The sequence below is a fragment of the Myotis yumanensis genome, unplaced genomic scaffold, assembly GCF_028538775.1.
Source record: "Myotis yumanensis isolate MYYU_CA2020_CCGP unplaced genomic scaffold, mMyoYum1.0.hap1 SCAF_1, whole genome shotgun sequence".
Lineage (NCBI taxonomy): Eukaryota > Metazoa > Chordata > Mammalia > Chiroptera > Vespertilionidae > Myotis > Myotis yumanensis.
Window position 1 is genome coordinate 71,530,181 of NW_027223752.1, and position 23,436 is coordinate 71,553,616.

Sequence of the window (23,436 nt, forward strand, 5' to 3'; positions counted from 1 at the left end):
ATAGCAGAAACGAAAGTCATAGGAGTTAAGGAACCAGGAGACAAGGGTATAAGAGACATCCAGATGAACCTTTGAATTCACCCCAAATAAGGTCAGGACATGAGGTGATGAAGAAGACAAGAAGACAGTGAACATCAGAAAGCAACAGGAAGGCCAACAGATAAGAAATGAGAATAGGTGAGCATAACTTCAAAGGAGCAGGGATATTTATATGAGAGTAGAAAGATACTATCTGGATCTGACTTCCCAACTCCCCGAATAGTTGTGGGGAAGACAGTGAAAAGAAAAAGAAGAAATTTTCCACTATAAAAGTGGTACCTTCGGGTTACACTGTGTATTATTGGAATATACAGAGACTTTTAAAGTGGTTATTCACCCCACCCTCTAATCCAGCCCCCATAGTAGCACTTCGCAGTATAGGTGCTATAGCTGGTTTAGAAGCCTGTTAGCACAACTCTCAGAGATGTCTTGCTTTAACCCCACACACCTTAACCATGATATGTTAGACGGGAGGCCAACAGTGATAGCGAAGATGTGTTCATTCCTGAATGAGCCATGCTTAACTCTAACAGACTTGTCTAAATCCAAGGCCCGGCAGGCATGGCTCAGTGGTTGAGTGTCCTATGAACCAGGAGGTCATGGTTCAATTCCCGGTCAGGGCACATGCCTGGATTGTGGGCTTGATTCCCAACAGGGGGCATGCTGGAGGCAGCCGATCAATGATTCTCTCTCATCATTGATGTTTCTATCTTTCTCTTCCTCTCCATTCCTCTCTGAAATTAAAAAAAAAAAAAAAAAAGACCGAAGAGGCACACAGCCAGACTAACCTACATCTAGAGCTGCTCCAATTCATAGTTAAGGCTGACCTCTAGTGGGAGAATTAGGCTTCCATAAGGTCTGATGTGACACTCATTCAGGTATGATCCACACCTGGGCATTCCCCAGGTAATGATTTGGGGGTCTGGAAGCTTACTTGTTTATCTATCCTTGGGGACATTAATGATCTCTTTGCCATGTATTTGGATTGTGCTGACTCCTGTAGTCTTAAATAAACTTTTTGTCCGTCAGATTTTTCCACCAATCTAAGCTCACGATTGATAGATTCACCACTCAGGAATTCTCTATCTGACTGAATGTTGACTAGCATCCTGCTCTTGTGTAACTTTTTAAAAAAGAATGGCTCCTGAGATGCTGAATTTGAAATATGATAGATCATTTTAAGTTTAGTTTATCAATTACTATCCAAAGTAAATCAGGATTTCAGATAGCACTATAATCATGTATCCTTAATCATTTAAACACACACACACAAATGAAATTATTTAGTTGATGTAAAAACTATTAATTCTTTTTTGTTGTCTATTTTTAGTTAATTAAAACCTGGAATCAAAGGAATTTTAAATGTTTATAACTTGGAATACAGTTACAGAGACTATATACAGTCAGAGAAGAGGAAGTTAGATTTTCAGTTCATGTTTATATTCATTTCCAGATACATAACAGATGCTCTCCAAGGCCCAGTTCCATAAGGCCTTTCAACACTTTCCCTATTTCAAGTTAAGAAACCTGGCCCTAATGAAGCCTTCACTGATCCTTTCAGGCGGCATGCCCTCTCAGAAATCTGTGGTGTAGATTTAAAGCAGCCATGACAACCTCTGCCATCAGCAGTGCTTTACAATTTGCTACAAGCATCTTTCACTCAGAACAGGGAAACTAAGAATCAAGGAGTTTGAGTTTTCTCAGGTGATACACTAGAAAATGACAAAGCTGCTACTTAACCTGGGTTTTTCTGACTTTGAATCTAGTTCCTTCCCTACTCATATCAAGTTATCTCTTACAACTTTTGGCAACTGAATTGTTAACTTTTGCAATTGTACAAGAACATCTTATTCAACAGATTACTTGCTGCAAGACACTTTCACCGATTACAACCAATCGTTTTTATGAAAGGACTCATCATAACCAATCACGATCTTTTTGGTGATAAACAGTATGTCTTAAAAGACATCACTAATTGTGTGTATCATTCATTATCTAAACATGATTGTTTTGCTGAACAGGTGATGAAAAACCTTACTTACCTGATTTACATTTTCTTTTCTTCCTTCCCCTTTCAGGTGGGCTTTCAAGGCTTTTAGCAGCTTGTCTGCCTGCAGGAAAGTTAAAGTTCTTAACAGTAAAGCCAAAAATCAAATAAGTAAGACAGATACATTGAACATTTCTTTCTGTTCTTGTATTCATCAAATGTCCTTTGAGCAGTGGGCTCTGGGAATAAAATAAAGACTGAAACAGAACTGGTCCCGGCCCTCAGACTTCGCAGCAGTGAAGTCAGACAAGACAAGGAAAGGCAAGGACAACGCAGTGGGGTCAGTGCCAGCATGAGGAAGCTCAGGGTGCTGTGAGAGAACACAGCTGGGCTTGCCATTAGGGTAGAGACTTCAGCATGTCATCAGACTGGTGTTAACTGTTATTTGTTAAAATAACTAAATCTTGATAATTTCTTGGAGCAATTTATTCATGTTTGCTATGTACTTGGAATTTAAAAAGGCAATTGATTTAAGGAGCTCCTGGGCTGCACCAACTATAAATAATTTAAAATATTTTAATCATGGAAAATTTCAAATACATACAAAAGTAGAGACTAGTGTAATGGACCCCCATGTTACAACCTCCAAGTATTTCATAGCAAATCCAAGGCATCTAACATTTCACCTGTAAATACTTGGTATTACCAAGAGATAAGGACTTACTAGTAAAAAAATAACAGAGAAACATAGCCACAATACCATTATCATACTGAATACAATGAACAATATCTAGAATTTAATACCTAGTCCAAATTTAATTTTCTCCATGTCAAAGGTGTCTTTTTATCATTGGCTATAATAAAGTCTTGTACAATCAAATTTGCCTGAGAATTGTAGCTCTCAACAAATATTTGACACCTACTATGTGCCAGATATTGTGTGCAAGGCAGGCAATGGGGTCTATAGTAACAAATACTGTACTACTCCACCTCTATGAAAACAGATGATTAATTAACTACCTCAGATCAGGTGCCTCAAGAGACAATGATGGGTGGGACTTTCAGAAAAAGATCTAAACTTGCAATAGCTCGTTAGAGATCCAAGTGGTTGTGGGACCTTACTGTCAGAGCACTGAACTCAGGTAGAAACCTCTTCTGTAAATCTCTTGCTACCGTGTGGTGCACTGCCAAAAAGTAGGTGTCAATAACAGTCTGAATAAATACTCAGCATCTCCTATATAAAACGTACTGACTTAGTAGTACTGTGAAGGCTTCCAAGGTGGAAGGATGAAAAGATCCCAGTCCAAGGAACTTAACTTTTAGTAGAGAAGATAACACACACACACAAATAGCCAGAGTACAAGGTGGAAGCCTGCAAGCGCTCAGAGACAGTACTTAAAATTAAACTGTTTAAAAGCACAGAGGGCTGGCTCCTGGGGTTACTGGATGGTGGACCTGTGGCTAAGGAAATGAGGAGGGGATGGGGCATCAAGTCAGTGATGACAGTTCAGTGGGACTGTGACAGAGAGGAGGGGAGTTGCAGGGCTGGGTGGAAAAGATGAAGGGATTAAGCAAAAACCAAAAGAATACAAAACTCATGACAGACAACAGTGTGGTGATTACCAGAGGGAAAAGGAGGAATGGGGGAGATAGAAGAGGGTATGGGGAGGTAAATGCTGATGAAAGGAGACTTAATTTGGGGTGGTGAACACACAATATACAGATGATGTATCACAGAATTGTACACCTGAAGACTATTTAATTTTATTAACCAATGTCACCCCAATAAATTAAATAAAAAAGGGAAAAAAAGAATAAATGGAAATGATTCATGCAGATAAAGAAGACAAGAGAAAGGAGGTGATCTGAGGCCGAAGGGTCAAAATTAGCAAAGGCAATAAGATGGGCAAAGGTACCAAGTTTCGATGCAGTCAGTCTTGGATAAAAGATTCTAGCCAGATTGCAAAAAGCCTAAGGAATTTAAGCTAAGGTATTCGGCTTTGTTTACGAAGTATTAGGGAACCATTAAACATCACAGCTCAGAAATATCTCCAAAGACACTCCTAGATTATTCTGCCACAACAGATACCTGAGCACTGATTATTTTGTTTAAACCATTTAAAGGCCATAAGAACAAATCTCCGGAGTATACATTAGCATGATATGAGAAAATGCCACCAGAATCTAATACAGAAACCCAATCCCAAACTGAATCGCCACATTTCCCTCCAACATTTTGCAGCCTCGGAGTCAAAGACCTTACTGGTTTGGAAACACCACAATAGTGATCGATAAATGAACGGTCATTCCAGATCAAGGCTGAGTTATAAAAATGTGTCCATAGGGATGGTCCCTTAAAAACAATCCTTTCTTCCAGGTCCCCCAATAAAGTATTAAGAGATTCTGGGTGCTATTACAAATTATATAAGTGCTCCTATGTTGAATTTTCCAAAAGCCAAGGCAGTTATTTCCGCGACTGCCTACCAATTAATGGGCATTAGCGTTCCTTGAGCTTTCTGGGCCTGCATTTCGTAATTGATGCCCTGGGAAGTATCAGAGTATTTCCAATAAAACCAAACCAAACCAAACCAATCCTTTTGAAGCCGAGGCCTATGGGAGCCCCCAGAAAAGTCAGCCTCAAGATCAGGTGAAGAATATGGTTCCCCTTCCGCCCCACTTTTGCAGTTGAAGGGATACTCGAGAACCATACCTACTCCCTCACCCCCAGGGGCCCGCTCGGTCCCTCCCCACCGCTTCTCCGCAAGGCCGCTCAGCCTACCCCACCGGCTACCGTTCGGTACCGCCTGCTCCTTACCCTCAGGTTAGCCCGGAGGCCCAGACTCTTGGCCAAGTTCTGCAAGTCACTGTATTTGAAGGAGTCCAGCTCCTCGAGGGAGGGGACGGTCATCCCGACCTGCAATCCAGGTAACCAGGCGAAGTACCCTCCAAACTCCGGCGCGCGGTTCAAAACTCAGGCGCACTGCAGTCGTTGACCCAGCCAAGCTTTATACACAGTTTAAATTAAGAATGCTGCACTTCCATTGGTTAAAAATGTACCGAAGGCGGGGTTTCCTGGAGTTGACCAATAGAAAGGCTGATCCCCTCATCAAACGCACATTCTATCCCACCCGGCACCGATGCTTCGTGTCCAGGCCGCGCCTGCGCTGCAGGGCCCCGGGCTCGCGGCGTCCAATGAAGACGCAGGACCCGTGTTTGGGGCGGGGCCTGGTGCGCGTTCGAAATCCCGGCGGCGGCGGCGGCCGCGGGAAGATGGCTGCTCGGCCGCGGCGGCATCGCTCTCGGTATGCAAAGCTGCGGGAGGCTAACTTTTGTGATGGCACTAAGACAACTGACGGATCCTCTTTTACGACTTCCATGGAGTGGGACACGCAGGTGGTGAAGGGGTCCTCGCCGCTCGGCTCCGCAGGGCTGGGGACAGAGGAGCCGCCATCCGGCCCGCGGCTGCCGGCCTGGCTGCGGCCCGAGAGGTGCGCGGTGTTCCAGTGCGCGCGATGCCACGCCGTGCTCGCCGACTCGGTGCACCTCGCCTGGGACCTCTCGCGGGCCCTCGGGGCCGTGGTCTTCTCCCGTGAGTGCGGGCGGCGTCTGGGGAAGGCGGAGGGGGCCCCAGCGGGGGAGGCCCAAGAGGGTGTCCCCGCTCTCTCCCGGGTGGCCGAGAGCCGGTCGGGGAAGAAAACGGAATGAATATCTGGAAATTGGGGGAAACTGTTCTTGATTATAGTGGCCGTGATGAGCCTGTCTGGAGGAGTAGGTTTTCCCTTCAAGGCCGCAAAGGTACTGGTCTGACCGCCTTTTTTTTTTTTTTTAATTCTTCGTAGGGGTTACAAATAACGTTGTTTTGGAAGCGCCCTTCCTGGTTGGCATTGAAGGTTTACTCAAAGGCAGGTACGTGCCGAGACTCCTGATCGGTCTCCAGTCCCTGACTTAATGATACCGAGGAGCGATCTTGCGCTGGAAGAAAAGTTTATTCCGCCCATACAGTGTATTGGAAGGATGTTCCTTTTACCTGTTTGTCTTCTGCGAACTTGATGCAATAATCGATGGAAAAGTTGTATTTGTGGATAGATTTTAAGATCTCTTGAGGGCCACATATCCCTAGTGGCTTGTGCAAGTAGAGTGAGGCTAAGAAGGTACGTCTAGTAGAGGAAAAGGGAGAAAATTATGTTGTTGTTGCTTTGTTTGTTTTTGTTAATGCCCACCCGAGGATATTTTTCCATTGGTTTTTATTTATTTTTTTAAAAAGTATTTTATTTATTAAAATATATTTTATTGATTTTTTTACAGAGAGGAAGGGAAAGGCATAGAGAGTTAAAAACATCAGTGAAAGAGAAACATCGATCAGCTGCCTCCTGCACACCCCCTACTGGGGATAAGCCTGCAACCAAGATACATGCCCTTGACCAAATCCAGCCCGGGACCCTTCAGTCTGCAGGCCAACGCTCCATCCACTGAGCCAAACCGGTTAGGGCTTCCATTGATTTTTAGAGAGAGTGGAAGGGAGAGGGAAAAACAGAGAGAAACATCCATGTGAGAGAGACACATCAATTGGTTGCCTTCCGGCTCGTACCCCGACCAGGGCCAGGGAACCTGCAATCAAAGTACCTGTCCTTGACCGGAATCGAACCCGGGACCCTTCCGTCCTTGGGCAGACGCTTTATTCACTGAGCCAAACCAGCCAGGGCAAGAAAATTATATTTTGGTGTATACTGATGATAACTTACTAGAAACCACAGTCCTTTGAGATAACTAGGACTTTTAAGTTTGCATGTAACCTGGCATTTGTAATAAGCAGTGGCAGGACTAATTCTGCTGTAACCCAGGAAACGAGGAGGAAAACAGGTTTGAATGTTACCCCCTTGAATACAGTAGTCTGTCCCCCTTATCCATGGTTTCGTTTTTCACGATTTCAGTTACCCAAGGTCAACTACAGTCTGAACATATTAAATGACAAATTCTAGAAATAAACAATTTATAGGTTTTAAGTTGTGCATCATTCTAAAGAGTGTGGTGAAATCTCACAATCTCCTACCCTTTGTCCCGCGTATCTATGCTGTATATACTAACTTGTGGCTAGTTATTTACTAGCTGGCTTGACCATCAGATCAACTGTCACAAGGGGTAAGGAGAGAGAGATAGAAATATCAATGATGAGAGAGAATCATTGATTGGTTGCCTCCTGCATGCCCCCTACTGGGGATCGAGCCTCCATCCCAGGCATGTGCCCTTGGCTGAAATTTAACCTGGGACCCTTCAGTCCGCAGGCTGACGCTCTGTCCACTGAGCCAAACCGGTTAGAGCTGGATGTTGTTATATACCAGCAAATATGGTAAGTGACTTACCCAAGTGGTATAACTAGAACTAAAATCAATATTTCCTGATTCTTCACCCTGTAGTGTTTCAGAGGATGAAGGAAAAGAAAATTGATGGCTTGTGAGGGTAATAGGATTTCTTTAATTTTTTTAGAGGGTGAGGGATAGAGAGATAGAAACATTGATGAGAGAGAAACATCTATTGGCTGCCTCCTGTAAGCCCTACTGGGGATCGAGCCCAAAACCCGGGCATATGTCCTGTCTGGGGATAGAACCGGGGACCTCTTGGCGCATGGTGCACTCAACCACTGAGCCATATTGGCCAGGTGGATTCCTTTCCTTAAAGTTTTTTGTTTTATCTGCACAATAAAAATCCTGATTTGAATTCTAATAATAAATTGTTTAGTAAGCCCAGGTCAACTTGATTTTGTCATGGTAGCTATTTAAATAGTTTAAATGTTAATCTGATTAGTTGGCTCTCTTTCTGGTTTTCAAATGTAAATTACTTTTCTTAGTTCTGCATCCATGATTTCTGTTGTGGCCAGAATACACAAGGTTATCTAATCTAGGGTGTAATTATATTAAAGTCTGAGGTAACCTTTCTACTTTTAAAAAAAATATATATATATACATATATACACATATATGTGTATATATATATATATATATATTTTATTGATTGTTTACAGAGAGGAAGGGAGAGGGATAGAGAGTTAGAAACATCAATGAGAGAGAAACATCGATCAGCTGCCTCCTGCACACCTCCTGCTGGGGATGTGCCCGCAACCAAGGTACATGCCCTTCACCGGAATTGAACCTGGGACGTTTCGGTCCGCAGGCTGACGCTCTATCCACTGAGCCAAACTGGTTAGGGCTTTTTAATATATTTTTATTGATTTCAGAGAGAAGGGAAAGATAGAAACATCAATGATGGGAGAGACTCATTGATCAGCTGCCTCCTCCATGAGCCCACAACCCAGGCATGTGCCCCTGACCGGAATCGAACCTGGGACCCTTCAGTCTGCAGGCCAACGCTCTATCCACTGAGCCAAACCTGCTAGGGCTGAGTTAACCTTTCTTCAATGTGACATTCCTATTATAGCATAGTTCTTAGGAATGCATTCAGATGCTGGTTATTTTGTATTTACAGATTTTCTTTCTTACCCATATTCTGTGTTTTTCCCCCTCCAGCACTTACAACCTTTTATTCTGTAGTTCTTGTGGGATTCCCATTGGTTTCCATCTGTATTCTACCCATGCTGCCCTGGCTGCATTGAAAGGTCACTTCTGCCTTTCCAGTGACAAAATGGAATGGTGAGTAGACTTATTCTTTTTTTAAAATTGATTTTTAGAAAGAAATATTGATGTGAGAGGAAAACATCAATTGGCTGCTTCCTGCATGCCCCCTACCAGGGATGGAACCTGTAACCCAGGCATGTGTCTTGATCAGAAATCGAACTGGCAACCCTTCTGTGCACAGGAGGACTCCTAACAAACTGAGCCACACCAGCCAGAGCGACATAGATGTTCTTTATCAAATAAATTTTATAAGATCTTCCAGAAAAGGCAAAATGTTCACACCACAGAAGATGTTCAAGTCAGGCACTGTCTCTTATAAAAAAGATTTTAGCTTTCTCTCGTTCCCTTCCTTCCTCTCTCTGTGATCAATTTAAAAAAAAAAAAAAGGCCTGGCCTATGTGTCTCAGTCAGTTGGAGCATCATCCTGTACACCAAAAGGTGTAGGCTTCGATTCCTGGTCAGGGCACATACCAGGTTTCGGGTTTCTTCCCTCCCCCCCCCCCCCCCCCCTCTCTAAAATCAATAAAAGTCTATAAAAAAAAAAGAATCAGTGAATGTATAAATAGGTGGAGCAACAAATCAATGTTTCTCTCTCAAAATCAATAGGTTAAAAAATGTCTTTTCTTGATCATTAAAAACAAAAGAACAAAAATTGCCATTGATGACCTAGTTTGTGCCAGGCGTTATGCTCAGAAAACCGAGACCCAGAGAGATAGAGGAGCTGAGATTTGAGTCCATGTCTTAACTCTAAAGCTCATTTTCCTTTCATAAAGGAAACAGAGTTTCCCTTCTCTCTTTTCATATGCTTAGATAAGTATTGCTAGCTGAGTTATGGACGACTAAGCAATAAAACTCTTAAATAAAGCCCATCCTTTACCACGAGGTTGTTCATTGTGCACTAGATATACCATTTGTTCTTCAGTGCCGATTTTCAAAAGGAAATATATACTTGAGATGTACTTCATTTTCTAGTTTCTTTGTACATAATTTCTATTTGGAATTAAGTTTAAAGAGGGAGATAACTAAATGTGTGCTATTAGTAACCTCAAATATTTTTAGAAATGGTTATAAGTAATTGTTTCAGCAGAGCTGTAATTGAGTTTTGGTTAGGGGGAGTAAACTTTTAGTAACAAAAAATTTTAATATAAATTTTAAAATTACTATGGGATTCTATGTAATTTCTTAATCTGTAAAATGAGTTGGACTCAAAGGTCAGTATATTCTTTTGATTAACTAGAGATTAGGGAAGTATAGGTAGCATGAGTCTGGGAAGATACTAAATCTGTATCTGTTTGTGTCAGGATGAATTTGGTTGTCAGTCACAGAAAACCTGACCATATGGCTTTAACAAGTAAGGGTGGGGCAGTTGGCCACTCCAGGGGTGTTCCAGTGGCTCAGCCATGAAGGGCTCAACATCTCTGGTTCTCTTGGCCCTTTCTTCTTGGATGCAAGATGGCTGCTGCAATTATAAGCATTACATTCACAGACAGTAGCATCCCCACCTGGACGGAAAAGGATATGGGAAGTATGGGAATAAAAGGAATGATCTTTTATTAGCACTGTCACATGATCACCTAAGCTAGGACAGCAAGTATGTGACAGTAGGGAATAAGATTGCCACAGTTGGCTTAGAACAGTTATGGTTCATCTCCTAGGACTGGGCACACCGCTGTCCTAAACAAAATTCTGTTAACACCGAAGAACTGAGGAATAGCTCTGGGTAGCCAACAGGTAGTTGTTTTTCATAATGTGACTCTTTTTCTTCTAGCTGTGCTACATGATCTAATGGAGTGTGAAGCTTATACTCACCAGGATTATTCCTATCACCCTGATTTTTTTTCTAGTTTCTCCTGGGTTAATTTTATCTCATGTATTCCTGATTGGCAAGGGGTGGGATGAGGACAGTGTCTCTCTGATGATTTGTTACTTGATAATTTGTTTTTTTCTACAAAATACAGGCTGTCTTTGCTTGACAGATATTGCTTTAGAGGGCAAGTTTGCTTCATTGATCATTTTAACTGTAGTCTAATAATAATTTTCTATTTTCTCTCTAGCTATCTCTTAAAAACAAAAGCCATAGTAAATGCATCTGAGATGGATATTCACAACATGCCTCTACCAGAAAAGATTGCAGAGGTAACATTTCATGATTGTTGTGTATTCTTTAATTTAGACAACTCCTGATAATTTGTAACAATGAACTTGGGAATGATGAAATGATATGATACTCCAACAATTTTTTTAATGGATTTTTTTTTTTTTCTAAAGAGGGAGGAAGGGGAAGAGAGACACGGATGTGCAAGAGATACATCAGTTGGCTGCCTCTCACACGCCCTGAGTGGGGATCTAACTCCCAACCCAGGTACTACATGCCCTGACCGGGAATCGAACCTGGGACTTTTTGGTGCACAGGATGACACTCCAACAAACCAAGTCACACGGCACCAGGCTAATTAAAAATTCTTTCTTCTTTTTAATACTCACCCAAGGATATATTTTTATTGATTTTAGAGAGAGAGGAAAAGAGAGAGAGAGAGAAACATTGATGTGCAAGAAACACATCAATCAGTCCCCCTGTACACACCCCCACCTGGGATTGAACCTGCAACCTGGGTATGTGCCCTAACTGGGAATCAGACCTGCCACCTTTTGGTGCATTGGACAACACTCCAACCAACTGAGCCATTCGGCCAGGGCAGGCTTTGTTTTCTTATCTATTTAGCCATCCTGTTTTTTGATTGGAGCAGTTAACCATTTACATTTAAAGTAATTATTGATATGTGTATGTAGTTATTGCCATTTTATTATTGATTCCCCCTCAAAGAAGTCCCTTTAATATTTCTTGTAATACTGGTTTGGTGATGATGAATTCCTTCAGCTTTTTCTTGTCTGGGAAGAGCTGGCTATTTGATACTATGTGGGGATGTTCAACTCTAAGGGTACTGCCCAAAACAATGGAGATTTTTGCTAGTAAGCAATTAAAAGGAAGCTGGTAGTTCTATGAGAGCAAGAAGCTAAACCTTAGACTAGTTTATGAGAGAATCAGGGAAATAGCCAAGAGCAGGCCTCCTGGAGCTGGAACAGAAAAGGACTGGCTTTAATAAAGGTTATCCCTAACTAAGTGTCTGGATTTAATTGGATTAGACTGTGGAGCAATTTATGTCCCAGGGCATTGTCGAAAACAATAGAGCAATCAGCCAGCAGTTAGTGGAGGTTAATAGCTGGGTGTGATGCTAATACAGGTAGACAGCCTACAAAGAGATCATGGGAAGAGACAGAGAGAGCCTTGCTAAAACCAGTCATCCCAAGGCTATGTTCTCTGAGGAGTGACAGGCTGCACACTGGGAGGGAAACAGGCATCAATAAAATAGCCAACTTTCTAAACTGATGAGCAAACCACGACTATAGGAAGGGATGTGTGTCCTGTTTAGTATCCAGACTTGTTACAATGTATTATCTAAACTGTCCATTAAAAAATAGATAAATAAATAAATTGTCCATTTTCAATAAAAAAATTAGACACGCAAAGAAAAGTATGCCCCATACACAGGATAAAAAGTAGATATCAGAGCCCTAGCTGGTTTGGCTCAGTGGATAGAGTGTCACCCTGTGGACTGAAGGGGCCCAGGTTCAGTTCTGGTCAAAGGCATGTGCCTTGGTTGCAGGCTCTATCCCCGGCTCTGGTCAGGGTTGTGTGGGAGGCAACCAATTAATATGTCTCTCTCACATCGATGTTTCTTTCTCTGTCTCTCCCTTCCACTCTCTAAAAATCAATGGAAAAATATCCTTGGGTGATAATTAACAACAAAAACATAGACATCAGACACTGCCTTTTAAAGGACCCAAATATTAGACTTAGAAGAAAATGCCTACAAAGCCGCTAATATAAATATGTCCAAAACTAAAGAAAAGCATGCTTAAAGAAGTAAAGGAAAGGCATGATGACAGTCTCTTCAAATAGAGGTTATCACTAAAGAGAGAGAAATTATAATTAAAGAAATAATCCTGTGAGTTGAAAAGTACAAACACTGACATGAAAGATTCACCAGAGGGGCGCAACATATTTGAAGTGGCCAAAGAAAGAATCAGCAAACTTAGAGATATGCATTGATAACCTTATGCAATCTGAAGAAGAGAGAAAAAGGAAAAATGAACTGAGTCTAATAGACCTATATGACACATCAAGCACACCTAAATATGCTTTATTGATGCGAGCACAAAAAAGAGAAAGGAAGAAGTAGAAAAAATGTTCAGGGAGATATGGTTAAAATTTTTTCAAGCTTGATGGAAAGTATTAATCTACATATTTGAAACCTCAACAAGGTCAGGAAGGATAAATGCAGAGAGATCAGTATACCTCAGCACATCATAGAAAAAATGCTGGAATATAGTTAGACAAAGAGAAAAATCTCTTAAAAGCAAAAGAAAAATGTTTGATCATGTCCAGGAGCACCCCAGTAAGAATTACCTGTTTAAGAAAATTTTTCTGATAAATTTTGTATATTTTTATATCTTGAATCATAAAAAATAGATTTAGTGTACTGTGCAAATTATGGAAATAAGATTTTTTTGTTACCCATGACTTCAACAGAAAACTTATCCATTTTTCTGTATTCCATGATAAGTTTATTTTTATTTATGAGTCTGAGTAGATGTTGTATGCTGAAGAACACTAAATTTGGTTCTAAATACAACTATTCTACGGTGAAAGAACTATTGAAAATTATCGAATTGTAACAAATATCTCTTCTAAACCTGACAACTAGAGCTTCTTCTGAAGACCATTAGAATATTAAAGAAAGGCATTTTTTTTTACTATGAACAAAGAGTTAGAAAAAAGATAAAATCTTGCCACTAGAAAAGGAGAGGACTAACTGATGCTTCTGTCTCCACAGGCTCTCTTACCCACTTTATTCTTGTCTTCCTTCCCAATTTTTGGAGTTTAAACCTGGTGATAGAGGTAGGAAGGAGAAAGATAAAAGTAGCAATGGCTAGTCTCTTTTCATGTGAAATATTATATCTGAGGATCTTATTGTACTCTTTGTTGCATAAACTTCTTTTAGAAAGAGAACAAATGTATTAATGAAATGTGTTGAGAAATTGCCAGCTCCCAATCACTAGCTTGAATTGGAAGTGACTTCTAGAATCAGTAAATTAAGAGGTAGATGCCCTGATATATATGTGTGTGTGTGTGTGTGTGTGTGTGTGTGTGTGTGTGTGTGTGTGTGTGTATTTCTCTTCCCAGATAAAAGAGAAGATAATATTAACACATAATCACTTAAGTTCACTGATGAAGATGCTGAAGGAAGTGACTCCTGACCAGTCCAACACAGAAAACTGATCTAGAACCAGAGCTTGAGTATCAGGGTCAGGCCTTACTGCCATCTTCAAAGACGGGTGCTGTTCGATCATTTCTTGAGAAAGATCAGCTTCAAGAATGGTCAGGAAATGTGGTTTATTACGTTTATATCTAGGCTGATTTTCCAAATTCTTTGTGAAGCTGTTTATAGAAGATGAGAAATTAAGGATCTCTCTGGCCAAGATTCATATCTATTTGACTTCAGAAATTATTTTAGCTCTCTTATCAGTTTCCTAGTCATTTCTGAAAACACCGTTAACTCCATATTTAGGGATTAAGGGGCAATGTGCCATGAATGATCTTATCTTAAGAAATATATGGTAATAAAGTTGTACTTAATGTTGACTATTGTGATTCCTACATGGAGCAGTTATATGAATGGTTGTAACCAAGAATTAACATTTCAGTTAAGCAATAAAGGTTTTATATTCTGCATTTTCTCAAGGTTATAGTCAGCCCTGTGTTTTATTAAAATCTGTAAATAAATTCCGTGTTTTCACTTCTTACTGAGCTTTCATTACAGCTTAGAGCAGCCTGTTTCAGGGGAGGGGCTGCTGGTGCCAGCCATGAGCTGTAAATCCACAGCTTACTGTTTGGAGAGAGAGAGCTTCTGAACAAAGGGAGGAAGCTTGAGAAGGAGCTCTGCAACCATCCTTGGGCCCCCTTCCCCCCTTTCCCTTGCTCCCTCTTCCCTTTCTCAAGAGAAGCGGCATGTTCCTACTCCCCTTCAGTTCCCCCTCCCTTTACTCCTGGGAGAGACAGTGCACCCACAGCCCCTCCCCCTGATCTCTTAGTTGTGCTTTCTCTCTCCTTATAAAAACCTCTACCTGCACTGAGATTTTAACATGGGTGTTTGTTTTTTAATATATTTTTATTGATTTCAGAGAGGAAGGGAAAAGGAGAGAGAGAAACATCAATGATGAGAGAGAATCACTGATCAGCCACCTCCTACACGCCCCTCACTTGGGGATCGAGCCCGAAACCCGGGCATGTGACCTCGACTGGAATCAAACCCGGGACCCTTGAGTCCGCAGTTTGACGCTCTATCCACTGAGCAAAACCAGCTAGGGCTTAAGATGGGTTTTTGAAGACAGAAGTCCCCCTATCTTCTTGAGTTACTGAACTTGAATAAACCACTTGCCTTCTCATAACCACCTATCTCAATGAGTTTGATTTTTAAAGCAGCAGGCAGCGGGACCTGAGTGAGGGTCATTTTCTTGGATACTAAGAATCATTTTTTTCGCCCTGACCGATTTGGCTCAGTGGATAGAGCGTTGGCCTGCGGACTCAAGGGTCCCAGGTTCAATTCCAGTCAAGGGCATGTACCTGGGTTGCGGGCACATCCCCAGTGGGGGGTGTGCAGGAGGCAGCTGATCAATGTTTCTCTCTCATCGATGTTTCTAACTCTCTATCCCTCTCCCTTCCTCTCTGTAAAAAGTCAATAAAAGACAGATGCTAATTGACCATACCTTTGCTACGCTCATCAGCCAATCAGAAGAGTATGCAAATTAGCCCAACAAAGATGGCCGTTAAATTTGCATACTGCAGGCAGATCCCGCTGCACCACCCCATCCAGGCGGGCAGCAGCAAGATCCCAAGCTGTCCCTGCCCCAGCGCGGGATCCGGGCCTGCCATCTGCGACCGAGGGAGATGGGGCAGGCACCACGGGATTGGGTGTGCCATCTGCCACCAGGGGAGCGGGCCTAAGCCAGCAGGTGGTTATCTCCCGAGGGGCCCCAGACTGTGAGAGGGCACAGGTTGGGTTGAGGGACCCCCCCCCCCCACCACCACCACCACCACTGGGCTTCTAGTATTTAAAAAAGAAAGGAATAAGAAAACATTCACTGAAATGCAGTGGGGGTTTTTTTGTTTGTTTTCATATATTGCTTTACATAGCACTTTGGCCCATTGCACTTGTAATAAGGGTTTAAAGAAAAGAGACATAGAGTTATAAGCACAGTAACTGAACTGGTCTGGGGGGTTGAGGAAGTGAAGTTTCAGCAGTGATCTGAAAGAAAAACAGGAATTAATAATGTGGTGGAGGGAATAGCCAGTGCAAAGGTCCTGTGAGGCCCTTAAAAGGCCTTCAGGAGTTCTGGTGGCCAGAGACAAGAAGGTGCAAGGCCATACTGGACTGCAGAAGGATATTTGCTTATCCCAAGAACAGTGGGAAACCCTTGAACTTTAAAGGAGGAGGCCTATGACAGGATCAAATTATCTTTTTTTGTAAATATTTTTATTGATTTCAAAGGCAGAAGGAGAGAGAAACATCAATGATAAGAGAATCATTGATTGGCTTCCTCCTGCACGCCCCCTACTGGGGATTGAGCCCACAACCTGGGCATGTGCTCTTGACCAAATTGAACCTGGGACCCTTCAGTGCACAGGCTGACACTCTATCCATTGAGCCAAACTGGGTAGGGCCAAATTTTCTTTTTCAAAACCTCATTATGGTTGTCCTGTGGAGAACTGGTGGGAGGGTGCCGGAAGCCGGTCCATCCTTGCTGCTTGACACAGTCGCTGCAGGAAAGAAACATCTGCACAGCATATGTTTCAAGGGACCTGGCATATATAGCATATTTTTCTTAATGTTTGCTCTCCTTAGCGCCATGTGTTTTAACCAAGGTCACCTCTCTGAGAAGGGTTGTTTCCCAGGTGGGGATTTTCCCCTGAGGTTAGGGAGGGGATACAACCCCTTAACTAAGTGCCAGGCAGGTAGTTAATCACTTTAACTACAAACAATCACGCTTAAGCTACATAATCTTTGCTCCCTGGAATGGAGATAAGAAACGCCCTAACCTTTGGAATAGAGATTGATAGGATTGGAATCAACTGATATAAATACAAATGTAACAAGACACAGAACCTAGCGAGAGAACCTGGCAGAAGAACCTAGAGACAGAACCTAGAGACAGGACTTGGCTGGAGATCCTAAACAGAATCTAGAGAGAGAACCTAGCAAGAGAACATGGCAAAAGATCCTGGACAGAACATGGCTACAGATCTTGGCTGGAGAACCTAGACAGAACATGGCGGGAGGACCTGGATTGAACCTGGCAGCAGAATCTGGCGACAGAACCTGGCCGAGGAACCCAACTATGATGATCACCTGAATGCTGCCTCCATGTCATTCCTTCTTCGCTGATTCCGTCCACACCTTTGGGGACCCCTGGACCTGCTGGGGTTGGACCCCAGCAGGAGGGGTGGCAATCTACCACTAAAGAGGAGCTAACACTAGCACAATCAAGAGATGATATAGCCAAGTGGTGGTGCATAGAGAAGTTAACTTGGTTCAGGTGAAGCTAGATTTTTTTTTTTATTCCCTACCTGAGGATATGCTTATTGACTCTAGAGAAAGGGGGAGGGAGAGGGAAACACATCGATGTGAGAGAGAACATTGGTTGCCTTCTATAAGTGCCCTGACCTGAAACCTAGATATGTGCCCTCACTGGAATCAAACCAGCAACCTTGTGGCACTCAAGGCGATGCTCCAACCCAGCCACACCTGCCAGGGCCTAGATGTATGGTTTCTTTTGTTGTTGTTATTTTGTTAATCCTCACCCAAGGATATTTTTCCATTGATTTTTGGAGGAAACGGAGAAACATCCATGTGAGAGAGACACATCAATTACCTCCCACATGTGCCCCCGACTGGGACTAGGGATCAAGTTTGCAACCAAGGTATGTGCGCTTGACCAGAATAGAACTCAGGACCCTTCAGTCTGAGGGCTGACGCTCTATCCACTGACCCAGACTGGCTTAGGGCAATCTACATATATAAAAGCCTAAGTGACCGAACGGCTGGTTGACTGGTTGCTATGTCATGCACTGACCAAAGGAGCCAGACACTCAACACAGTAACTGCCCCCTGGTGGTCAGTGCACTCCCACAGCCAACCTCTCATGGCTAGTCAACCTCCCTTGGCCCCGATCCGGCCAGGTCGAGGGACCCCACCCATGGAGAAATTTGTGCACCGGGACTCTAGTCCTATATAATGAAAGCCTAATATGCAAATTGTTCCCGCGACTGCTCGTTATGACGGGCGCTGAACACCAGGGGGGTGGCGCGGAACATGGCAGGTGTCGGTGACACGGCGGCAGTGGAGGTGCTGACGGGCCCCGATGAGAGTGGGACCATGGCGGGATGGTGGAGCAGGTAAGCGGGCTGCACCAGGCCAAGGCAGGTGTGAGCAGGGATCTGATTGCCGGCTCCCAGGTGCTGAGGGAGCTCGGTGGCGGGGCAGGGGGCTCGATCCTGATAGATAACCCTGCAAGCAGGTGAGGGGACAGCACCAGGCCAAGGCAGGGTGCCAGGTGGGGCTGCGAGGGACCCTACCTGTGCACAAATTCGTGTACCAATGGGGTCCCTCGGCCTGGCCTGCAGGATTGGGCCAAAACTGGCTTTCTGACATCCCCTGAGGGGTCCTGGGCTGCAAAGAGGGCACAGGCCTGGCCAAGGATCCCCACTGGTGCACAATTGCAGCCAGGGAGGGACGCAGGAGGTTGGCCAGCCAGGGAGGGACTGCGGGAGTGCTCCAGGGCGTGTCCAGCCCATCTTGCTCAGTTTCAGTCAGCCAATCCCAGTAGCAAGCTAACCTACTGGTCGGAGCGTCTGCCACCTGGTGGTCAGTGCATGTCATAGTGAGTGGTTGAGTGACCTTAGCATATCATTAGCATATTACGTTTTGATTGGTTGAACTGCTGACTGGACACTTATATTAGGCTTTTATTATATAGAATAGCAGGTTCTTTCCATTTTATACTACATAAAGAATGTTTCTCTTTAAAAATACGTTTTAAAATGTTGAAAACTGATATGCTTTATGCTTTTGAGTTGCAAAATTTGATTCTGTAAGCAAGGGTGAAGCCTCTGGCAACAAACTACCATAAAATTAATGCTATATTGAATCATCCTGGGGTTTTTGTTAAATGTGTGAAGATCTGCCTCAATATATTTCCTTTAAATCAAAAGACTATTCTTATGGAGCTATTTTCTTTAACCTTTGGATTTACCATTTAGGTAGCCTTTTAATAAAAAAAAAAATGCTTGAACTTGACATCAAATTAACTTGGCTGGTTTTAAAAGGATTTCCTTTTTTCTAAATTATAGGCTCAACTCTAGAAAAATATGCAGGTATAGATGTGTGACAAAATAAAGGGTGTACACTTCCCTTTTCATTTTTCAGAGGCATAATATAGCATGCTGGTAAGTGGGCATGCTCTAGAGTCCCAAAAAATATATATATATTTTATGGGTTTTATATATATATAATTATTGATTTCAGAGAGGAAGGGAGACGGAAAGATCAATAATGAGAGAGAATCATTGATTGGCTGCCTCCTGCACACCCCCTACTGGGGATCGAGCTCACAACCCCAGACATGTGCCCTTGCCTGGAATCGAACCTGGGACCTTTCAGTTCACAGGCCAACGCTCTATCCACTGAGCCAAACCACCTAGGGCAGTAGTTGACTTTTTAAACATGCTTTAGGTGGTATAAGAGTTGATAGCGTGGCTGATATTGAGATTCTAAGGCTACTGTACTAAAGTTTGATACCAGTTAGCATTGTCTATATGTTGAATAAAAGTAGTTTCAAGCCGAAACCGGTTTGGCTCAGTGGATAGAGCGTCAGCCTGCGGACAGAAAGGTCCCAGGTTCGATTCCAGTCAAGGGCATGTACCTGGGTTGTGGGCACATCCCCAGTAGGAGATGTGCAGGAGGCAGCTGATTGATGTTTCTGACTCTCTATCTCTATCCCTTCCTCTCTGTAAAAAATCAATAAAATATATTTAAAAAAAAAAAAAAAAGTATTTTCAAAATTTCAGGTAATTATAAGAATAAAATTGCAGCCCTAACCAGTTTGGCTCAGTGGATAGAGCGTCGGCCTGCAGACTCAAAGGTCCCAGGTTCAATTCTGGTCAAAGGCATGTACCTTGGTTGCGAGCACATACACAGTAGGGAGTGTGCAGGAGGCAGTTGATCGATGTTTCTCTCTCATCAATGTTCCTAACTATCCCTCTCCCTTCCTCTCTGTAAAAAATCAATAGATTTTTTTTAAAAAAGGATAAAATTGCATATTGAAGGTCCCGAGTTGTAAACTTTTTAAAAAATGGTTTTTATTGATTTTAGAGAGAGAATAGAGGATAGAAACATCAATCAGCTGCCTCCTACCCTCCCCCTACTGGGGATTGAGCTCAGAACCTGCTCATGTACCCTGACTGGGAATCAGACCAGTGACCTATTGGTTAATGGGTCTATGGTCAAACACTGAGCAACACTGGTTCGGCTGAGTTGTAAACTCTTGAGTTCCTTAATTAAAAACCATCTTTTTTTAAAAAATTGATTTCAGAGAGGGAGGGAGAGAGATAGAAACATCAATGATGAGAGAGAATCACTGATCAGCTGCCTCCTGCTCAAACCACATTGGAGATCGAGCCTACAAGCTGGGCATGTGCTCTGATCTAAATCAAATCATGATTCATAGGTTGATCCTCAACCACTGAGCCATGCCAGCCGGGCCATCTTAATTATTTTAAGCCCAAGATCTAGCATAGTACCTGGGAGTGGAGTGTTTCAGGAAGTGTATGTTAAATACTCTCTTGATTTATTGCATTAGTCACACCACAAAACCACACAGCTTTTGTTCCTCTGCATTTACAATATTCAATCCCAAGGAAGTTTGTAAGGCCTAATTCTTTACTTGAAAAAACTCCTTTCATCTTAATCAAGGGGAAGCATCTGTTCTTATTAGAGTATTAAAATATCTTTATTTAACTTAGCCAACATTTAATTAAATATAAAAGTATCTTAAATGTTTTATCTATTTCAGATAGGAAGGATTCCCTGCAATAGTTGTTTCGTTGTTATAGTTGTTATACATAGGTCACTATTTCCTTACCAGAAACTGGCTCACAGAGAGTAAGGCTGTCCCCTAAAGTAAAAGGGGATTGGCATAAATTTAAATGGGATGCCTCTTGGCATGCTCTCATTCTCTGGAGCATGCCCATGCCTTTTCCCTACCCCTCTTCTTCCCCCCAGGCACGTTACCTTTGTCTTTCTGCTAAACTCCAAGGGCCCTTCTACTGACGTTGGAATGTTTCCTGAGCCTACGCAGCTCAGCTGGCTCACTTGTACTACCTCTGTAACTTTCTAAATAAATGTTCTTTCAATTCGAAAACAGATAAATAAATGTCTCTTTCTTCAAATGGCTGCCTGTTCACTTGGACAACAAAAACCACAACTGAGGTACCTGGAGTCTGCCTTAGGACAGGTCTGTGCATAGGTTCCTTTTCCCATCCTCCTAATTTACTGCATTATTTATTAGAAATTACCCATTCCAAGGAACAACACAGTGAAATTTCAGTGCATTCTCAGCCCATGCTGCTTTATTGCCAAAAAATATATATATATACACAGGTGCAGAGTTTCCAATTCTTAAAGCAGTTCCTTTTTACATAAAATCTTTAGAAAACAATAAAATCTTTTCTAAAATCCCAAAGATGCATAGATTAAAAAGCAAGCTGCTTTTGTAATAAACATTCAATGAAATTCTTTTAACATTATCGCCTATATCACTGGTGCAATGGAGAAGATGCAGAATAGCAAGTAAAAACAATGAGCAACAACTGTACTTAAAAGGACAGGTAGCACATAAAACCCTATGTAAAGGATACGCTAATGTGATTCTTAGTGATGGGTGATTTTAAGGTAAATGCCAAGATGACTGCTATTGTTTAAGGACTGATGATAATGTATTGCCAGAATATCTTTTGTCCCTGGGAGAAAAATATATTTGAATTGATGGCATGGCTGACCATCACCACAAGAGATAAAATCTTTTGGAAATTGTTAGTAACCCTAAAATATCTGACTTAAAAGGGAGGCTTAGGAGTATGGATTCCTGGAGAAATCTATGATTTTTGTTTTTCTAATAACCTTTAATATGCCTTAGTGGAATAATGGGAACAGAGTTTAGAGAAACTGTCCTTAAATCTTCATTGGTTGATAGGCATGTTATTAATAAGAGGCAAAGAGAAACTTTACATATGGGATATGACATCTCACTTCCTATATTTGGAAACCAGACATTGTGATAACCATACTCTAATTCCGTTGTAACCTACTGAAAAGTTACCATTACATTTACACATTTCCAAAGGTATCTGGAGTGAAATCCCATAGCAAAGTATCTAGTCTAATCCTGTTTAGGCCTCTTTTAGATGTAATTACTCCCATTTACATTATTCATCATAATCACTTGGACTTATAAGGATTATTCCAAAGTTAGGAATTGTCTAAAAATTTTAAGCTACTATAATAAACATAAAAGTAAAAACTTGCTCCTGTTTACTTGGCATCAAAAACTTCAGGCAGATTATGCAGCCTGATCAAAACATCAAGAATAAAACTCTGGCTATTAAAAAAAATAATAACAAAAAATGTTAATGTAATACAGTAACAAGAGAAACCAAACCACAGATATGTTAATATTTTCAGGACTATTTCCACAAAATGAAAGTTTCTTTTTTGCTGGGATCCTTTATGGCCAGTCAATATCGGTACAACCCAGAAGAGTCGCCTACTTATCTGAAAATCCTGAAACATATAAAATGTGTGCAACTGCCTTTATTTACTGCCAAGATACTAGTAATGAGATGCAAATTTAAGCCACATAACTTTACCAGACAAACTCTGTATCTACTTGTTTTTAACTCCACACTATCCCCTATCCTTTATGAAACTCTGCACCTTTTCTGATTATAACTATAGCAGCTTATTTATTTATTCCACATGCTTAGTTTGTGCCTTTTGTATTGTTTTTAAACATGCTTGGGGACTAATGGAATCAGGCAAGAGGTTAGAGGGTGATGAGCACTGTTATGCTCTATTCCTGACAGTTTGAATGTCTTATGGTTGCCCCTGTTTATCTTGTAGCTTCCATTTTTAATGGAAGTAAGATCATCTTTAGTTAGAAAATGTAAACTAGTAATCCAAACAATAAATTCAAGCTATTGGTTTAAGTCTCTATTGCTTCATTAATAAATGCATATATAATTACTATTAACCACTTAATACTAGACATTTTCATTCATGCATTAAAATATTAGTACTCTAAAATCAGAGTTATGGGTCTGCCACTATTGCTTGCACTTTCATCCAGACTCAGTTTTAATAAACATGCAGAGTAAACCCCTTGATTTATAAGAATTAGGATAACAAAGATACATGCAAAATTTCAACCAAAAATGGATATTAATAAAGTGATTGCTTAGAAATGCAGGCAGATGCTCCACATCTATCACAATGCTACTTCAGAATCCAGGTACAAGAGTCACTCACATACAAAAGTTAAAATTAGGACTACTATTCAGTTATAAAGGCTTAATTGCAAATCCTGGTCCTACTGGGTAGAAAATGATGC

At 41.8% G+C, this 23,436-nt stretch overlaps 2 protein-coding genes across 3 annotated transcripts in view; one reads left to right on the top strand and one right to left on the bottom strand.

Moving 5' to 3' along the window:
• The window catches only part of NUSAP1 (nucleolar and spindle associated protein 1), a 29,816-nt gene extending 24,820 nt beyond the window's left edge, over positions 1 to 4,996 (bottom strand). Inside the window, exons 1-2 of the mRNA XM_070404956.1 lie at positions 4,842 to 4,996; positions 2,082 to 2,150 (exon numbers count right to left, since the gene is read on the bottom strand). Of these exons, the coding sequence (XP_070261057.1) occupies positions 2,082 to 2,150; positions 4,842 to 4,934 (162 nt within the window). The 5' untranslated portion in view covers positions 4,935 to 4,996. The remainder of the gene's footprint in view (positions 1 to 2,081; positions 2,151 to 4,841) is intronic.
• Positions 4,997 to 5,276: 280 nt separating this feature from the next.
• OIP5 (Opa interacting protein 5) lies at positions 5,277 to 14,484 on the top strand. Of its 2 annotated transcripts, none has more exons than XM_070424959.1 (5): positions 5,277 to 5,615; positions 5,866 to 5,932; positions 8,548 to 8,670; positions 10,710 to 10,791; positions 13,901 to 14,484. In XM_070424959.1, the coding sequence occupies exons 1-5, from the start codon at positions 5,297 to 5,299 to the stop codon at positions 13,994 to 13,996; spliced, it is 687 nt and encodes a 228-aa protein (XP_070281060.1). In that variant the 5' UTR covers positions 5,277 to 5,296; the 3' UTR covers positions 13,997 to 14,484. The 2 variants fall into 2 exon arrangements, with proteins under 2 accessions (XP_070281060.1, XP_070281062.1); XM_070424961.1 differs by having other exon boundaries at positions 8,572 to 8,670.
• The last annotated feature ends 8,952 nt before the right edge of the window (positions 14,485 to 23,436 follow it).

What these genes read in the sequence shown, in the direction of transcription:
- OIP5 (XM_070424959.1), top strand. Translation starts at nt 5,297, where the DNA reads ATGGCTGCTCGGCCGCGGCGGCATCGCTCTCGGTATGCAAAGCTGCGG. An exon ending in GAAGGTTTACTCAAAGGCAG is followed by an intron (nt 5,933 to 8,547) that starts GTACGTGCCGAG and finishes TTCCCCCTCCAG; the next exon opens with CACTTACAACCTTTTATTCT. An exon ending in TACCAGAAAAGATTGCAGAG is followed by an intron (nt 10,792 to 13,900) that starts GTAACATTTCAT and finishes TTCTCTTCCCAG; the next exon opens with ATAAAAGAGAAGATAATATT.